The 6,418-nt window shown below is 39.0% G+C and overlaps 1 protein-coding gene across 4 annotated transcripts in view; it reads left to right on the top strand.

Annotated features, from left to right (window-relative positions):
• The first annotated feature begins 319 nt into the window (after nucleotides 1-319).
• The window catches only part of cdh19 (cadherin 19, type 2), a 34,173-nt gene continuing 28,074 nt past the window's right edge, over nucleotides 320-6,418 (top strand). For 2 of the 4 annotated variants that reach the window (XR_004327409.1, XM_032503407.1), the window contains exons 1-2: nucleotides 320-885; nucleotides 5,942-6,321. Coding sequence is in view for 3 of the 4 variants with exons in the window: in XM_032503407.1 (XP_032359298.1) it covers nucleotides 6,076-6,321 (246 nt within the window). In the remaining variant the exon portion in view is untranslated. The remainder of the gene's footprint in view (nucleotides 886-5,941; nucleotides 6,322-6,418) is intronic. The other 2 variants (XM_032503409.1, XM_032503408.1) reach the window with 1 other exon arrangement.

Genomic DNA, 6,418 nt, shown 5'->3' with positions numbered 1-6,418 from the left:
ACACTTGATTTTTTTGTTGTCAAGTAGTGGGAAGAACACTTATTTAATCCCACCTCTTCTCCATAACACTTTTTTAATTACTAAACAAACTTCCTCTGTCATAAAATGAATAATTCCAAACAGCAGTCTACAAAAAAGGCCTTACAGTTTTGTTTTTCAAGATTGGCTTTGAGACTTATAGGTCCGTCTTCACATCCAGAGTATAACTGAGGTGAGGTAGAGTTGACCCATAATGGAAATGTCACAAAGTGGAAACAACCGAGAGACTCTGGAGGACAAACAACATCTCGAGTGATTTTGCATTCTCTGTGTCATGACAGGTCAAATCTTCATCGTGACCATATGAGGACGAGGCATGCAGAAACAGCATGCCCTCTCGGCTTGAAATGTCAAAAGACAGACTGTTGCCTTCCTATCACTTGCAGAAATAGTGGTCATACAGTGGATGAATTACCATTCCCTCCATGCTCCAGCTCGACTCTAATAAGCGCTTGATTGTTCACAAAAATGGGGAGGAAAAAACCAGAGAGGGTAAAAAGATAGAAATCCATTTGTAAGTCTGGGCTGTGGCTATTTGCATGGTGATAAAGGCCCTGAGTGTTCTGCAGTGTCTCAGACAATAGAGCCTGTGTTTGTTCTTCCCCGGGAAGTGTGAGAAGGGCAGAAAAGGGGAGAGAAGAAGAAGAAAAGGGGAGGTCGTCAGTGGAGGGGATTACGCATTGTAAGAAACACGCGCATTCGCTTCTGCTATTGTGGTGACTGAATTGCTTTCCAGTACCAAGGCATTTAGTTAAGCAGATTGTGTTTCTTTACACCCCATGATGATCTCTCTTGGCGGCGGTTGGTGACAAGTGGCTTGGGGGACAGCAGAATCACACAGAACAGGTGGGTGTGGTGGTGGACGGTATACATCCTATAAGAGATCAGTGTTTTGTCAGGTGATGCAATTTTGTATATTATCCAGAAAAGAACCTAACAAGGAATGCAAGAAGTCAAGAGGCTTTTAATATTAAAGTAGCAGCAGGAATTCTGATCATGCTGAGTTCTTGCTGTGGCAAACATTTTATGTTTGTCTTCTGGCTTTTTAGAATTGTTCTTCTGTTCTTCGTAACTTCTGAAATAACTGACAATGACATTTAAATGGTTGGGAAATGCATTTAATGTGGATTTGGAGTAGCGCTGGAAAGTAGCAAAGTGATTTTTTTAGAGTTGACCTTTTGAGGCCTCTATGTTGAAAATCCCTAAGGTTTATTTCATTGAAATAAATGTTTTTTTTTATCAAATCTTGGATAAGCGGACCTCTGTAGACTGGCCTTTAGTATGTAGCAACAAAACGTAAACCTTCAGTGCATTCCAGTTTTAGAAATTTGATTCAGAGATTATTCAACATGTGGTGTGATTAAATAGTTATTGACAAGTGGCTTAAGGGAAAGCAGAATCCCAGGTTGGTGTGGTGGTAAACATCCTATAAGAGATCAATGTTTTGTCAGAAGATTCAATTTTACATATTATCCAGAAGAGGAATACAAAGAGTAAAGAGGCTTTCAACGTCAATAAAGTAGCAGCAGGAGTTCTGAGATCCATAATAAATGAATGCTGTCAATTCCGAGTGCAAGGGAGAGTCTTTGTGTTGGTCACAGCAGGAAATCAGGATCTTTATAAGATGGCTTCTGGCCTTCGAGCAGAAAGTGTTTTTAAATAAACACTTTTTTTAAATCCCATATTGAGTAACCTCTGTGCACTGGCCTTTAGTACGTAGCAACAAAACACGAGGCCTTGGTGCATTCCACCTTCGGTAAATAAAAAAACATTCAATTCAGAGATTTCAGTATTCAAAATGTGGTGTGATTAAATAATTATGAAACCGTTCCAATGGCCCTTTTTTTATATAATTTTAGAAATTTTAAACATGTTTCTGGTGAAATACGTAACACTATTTTGATCCACTTACTGAAGGGCAGTAAACAGCGATGCACAAAAACCCCTTTCCAACTGCAGAACATCCTCAGTGTATGGAAACCTTAGCCAACTAATGAAATGCTATGGCATTGCATGATGTTCCCAGCCATAGTTGAATAGATAATAAAACGAAAAGACCTTTAAAATAAAGGGTATTAAGTTGATTCTCTGCTCTCTGAATGTTGTCCATATCTGATTTTTATCACAATAATTAAGTCTTTATTGATAATTGTATGTAGTTTAGATTTACCTCTATCTTTTTTAGCAACAGGTAATTGTTTTTTGATTAAAAAGAAATAAATAGTAGATAGAGTGCTATAGCTGAAAAATGTCAGAGGAAATTTGTGACACTTTGTCGATGATTTCTACTTGTGCACATCATAAAAGTAAACAAATTACTTACTAGCAAGTACATGATGGCTTGACATTCCCCTGTCATTTTAGCTCAGTCTCTGGACTCATTTGCGGTCTTGATTTGGGAAACAAACTACATGTCAGTGATGTTGTTTCACGGAGCTGAATACAGTAAACAACAGGTCCCATGATAGGCTCCCAAATGACCAATTAAGGACTTATTGTTTTGGAAGGGTGATCCTAAAGAAGCGAGTCTTAACTGATGGATTTGGCTTCAAGAATGCAAACAACTATAGATTGCAAAAAGCTATAGAGTCTATATTTAAATCAATTTTCACATTGTCATCTTTACACGTTTTCATACTTTTCCAAGATGCATTAAAAACAGCACAAATAATGCTAACATAAAGTTAGCATTACTTAGCATATAGCGTCGCCAGTGCATGTTGAATGTCACGTAAATGCTTCTTTTTTCTTTATTGCTGCATTTAAACATCTTTAACAGCATCCTGGAACCATTTCTACAACAGAGACCCATTTTATTAGCTAGAACACATCACCATATAGGAAAATAATGTGACGGTCTCAGCACATCTGGTGCTTAACATTGTGAGACTGCAGCTCATTGCCATTCTGTCATGTGGCAGAGTAGCGCACTGTACATACAGGCTACAGGAGGTCTTCTGGAAATGGGAGGAAAGCCTATTAGAGGTAATGAATGGCTGTCAACCACATGGTACTCTGCATGTACTGCATGTCATGTAGAAATGAGAATTTCTTTTGAAAGGAGAAAATTGACCAGAGAGTTCAATGGTGTTTTTCGATATTTTTAGTTTCTCTTGATTTTTTCCCCCAGAACATCTAGTTCCACCTATAAATAATACCTGATGGATTGCATTGTGAAAGGCCTATATGGAGCATATCTATTACTAAATGTGATACGTTCATCACACTTTGGCAAGATCACAATTATTATTAAGCTCTATAAAGATAGCTGTCATTCATGGACATGGGTTTTACTTGCTCCCTAATAACTTTGCTATTTACAGACCTCGAGCTGAGTTTTGTTTTTTGGCATACCCATTATTTCCTCAGAATTTCATCACATATTTCTAGAAACGCCTATCTTGTTAAATTGGCACCTAAACATCTGTTGACCTGTGCACTATTCCAGCCACATCAGTAAAGGCTGATACAACCAGGAAAGATTTTTAAGCAGACTCCTTGGCATGTTGGCAGCTGAGCAGTTGCTCAGAGTAACATCATGTAGGGCTGTTGTCTAGTTTTGGCTCAAGACGTTCAGTTTGGGCGCATGCTTGGCAGCCACATGAAAGACTATAACAGCTCACGATTCACTGGCTACTAATTGGACTGTCACTCCACAATACTCGGCGATATGAATACAGCCCGTAAAGACATACATACGCACAAACACATACTCTCATTCGCATTCTGTTTCGTAATTGAATCTCAAAAATGAAAGCCATCGCATCAGTAATTGATTTTACCAGCTCATTACAAATGGTCTTGACAGCTAATTTACTTTTACAAGATTAAACATGAATATTATGAGCTGTTAAAGAAGTAATACTGCAACTACTTTAACTGCTGAAACAACGTCCTGCGGTATACTCTATATTCAAAATTTCCACAGGGACCACCCTTGCTAAAAATGCATGCACTTGTGTTCCTGTGCAATACTTTGGATTAAAGCGTCCACGTAGTGGGACTCTATATGTTATGTGCTGATATTACAATGTCAAAAAACTCTATTAAAATGGTTTAGAATTATGGCTTTTGTGACTTCTAGCCCTTAATAACATCTGATCCCACTGAGGGCTGATGTATGGTTTGCTGCTAGACTTGGGAGCAGTTAATTCAAGTTCAGGGGTTCATTTCTGGACAAAAAAATTGCGTTGCTTTTCATAGTAAACAAAGACAGACAAAAATCTGAGGTGATAGGAAAGAACAGCCAAAGTTTTGCGGCAAACACACCTATGCAGTGGAGAAACGAAAACTAATTTCACAGGAGAAATGCTCAGAGAAAACAAAAAAGTTGACACCAGTGATCACCTTTGGTAACTTAAAATGACAATGCTGTGATGTGATGTTTTGGTCTCTTTAACAGGGGATGGCTATTGTTGCTGGTGAAAAGAACATGAAAAAGACACCACCGTTAATCTTTATAAAGCCTCAAAAGGTTCCAGTACCCTAGTTCAGCAGCTGCATGACATGATTATTGCATGAGTTTTGTAAATCTTTATATTTATAATTATATCTTGCAGTGATGACCCCGAATAGTCAACTATTGGATAAGCTTATCGAAGGAGCCTCCATTGTCTGCCAATCTCACAGTCAAATTGTCACAGTGTCTGAAAATATGATTATGAAACAAAGGCTAGATGTCTGATTTTACATATAATTGCTGATGAGTACTGGCCCATTTCAGGCACTGATAGGGAATTGATGAATTTGTTGAAGTTAAACTATGTTAACTTTGGCAGGGTTGTCAGGGCAAGATATTGCATTTGTGTTGTCCTGACTAATTTGCTGATTTGTCTGACTTTCATTGTCCTTACACTCTTGACCCTGATGCACATTATAATTGGTGCATCGATTCGACTCATGGTTTGTCAGTGGAATGTGTGTCTCTGTTTTCCATGTCTGGGGAGACATTGATCTAATTAGAAATCTTCATTAGTCAGCTGCAGAGTGCAGTATCATGCTTAAGGAATGATGTTAAGGCCCTTCTCCCCCCCCCCCCCCCCCCCCCCCCCCCCCCCCATCCCGTGAAACACAATACAGGGCCTTGTCTGAATTCAAAACAGAGGGCTGTTTTCAGACGCTCGTGCACGACTGCAGGATGCAAGAAAAAAAAGTGTTTGGACAAAGGGTTGTTTTTCTCTTGTAAAATGCAACTCTGATCTGGCTTTCTTGCTTGAATTTGTTACACATCTGAGTTGTTGTTGTGCACTGGATTTGGCATAACTCTTTAGATAGATTAAAATATGCCATCATAGTTCTCATATTGAACAGTGGATCTCAACCTACCAACCAACACAGCCCTGGCTGGTGTGATCGCATTGCAAGATGGTCTCTAGTAGGGCTGCCCTCTCAAAGCTGATAAGTTGACTAATCGGTCGTTTTGGTCTTTAGTTGACTAAGATTTCTTTAGTCAATTAGTCATTTTGTATGCTTTTTCATGCCAAATGATTTATTTACAAGAAATTTATGAGCACATTTTTGGTAAACACAAGACATAAACTGGTATTCTTTCATGATTCTTTGTGGAGAAACTCTGTTTTACAGATGATAAGTGGACTGCATTTATATTGCAGCAATGTTTTCATACTATCAAACTGTCATTATTTAGGTGGTTTGGTAAAATTTGCATTTGAACTATAACCACTTGCAATGGCTGAAGCTTCTAATTCCAGATAGATATGCACAGCCTTAAAGACATACAGAATACTCCACATAGGTTTTTATAGCAGTGTAAAATGAAAAACTTGATTTTTGGAGTTCACACTATACTGCTACAATTTCAATTTCCTCATTTTGCAATCTCTGTGCACAGTTGGAAATTTCTCACTGCAGCCATTAATTAAATTGTTAACTTTTATTTCAGAGACAGGAGTATGCATACACACCACATCATAACAAGATGGGATACAGTACTGCCGGGATCATGAATTACTGTGCTGTTGAATGAAGAATTGGTAACACTGGACTTGTGAAACTTCCATCTTGTGTCCAATAACCATGGAAAGTGCAGAGGAAATGCACGGATGGACAGTAAAAATGAGCATGCCCAGTGTTTTGGCCATGGTTACGGTCTTTTCTATGATTCCTGGCGGGGTGCTGAGCGATATGAGAGGTACTCAGGGTCTGGAAGCCCAACAATTGGCCCAGGGGTCCACTCAAATGCATCGTCGCCTGAAGAGAGGCTGGATCTGGAAACAGCTGTTTGTCCCCGAGGAAGATCCCACTCCTCGCGTTATTGGCCAGGTACCGCTTCAGATTGAATGTCCTCCATGTCCTTGACATGCTATTTCCCTTTGAAAATGCGTGCTTTCTGATTACTTCTGAAAAAAGAATTGTTGGA

This window comes from Etheostoma spectabile, chromosome 22 (assembly GCF_008692095.1).
Source record: "Etheostoma spectabile isolate EspeVRDwgs_2016 chromosome 22, UIUC_Espe_1.0, whole genome shotgun sequence".
Classification (NCBI taxonomy): domain Eukaryota; kingdom Metazoa; phylum Chordata; class Actinopteri; order Perciformes; family Percidae; genus Etheostoma; species Etheostoma spectabile.
This window is presented reverse-complemented; position numbering and strand designations above follow the sequence as displayed.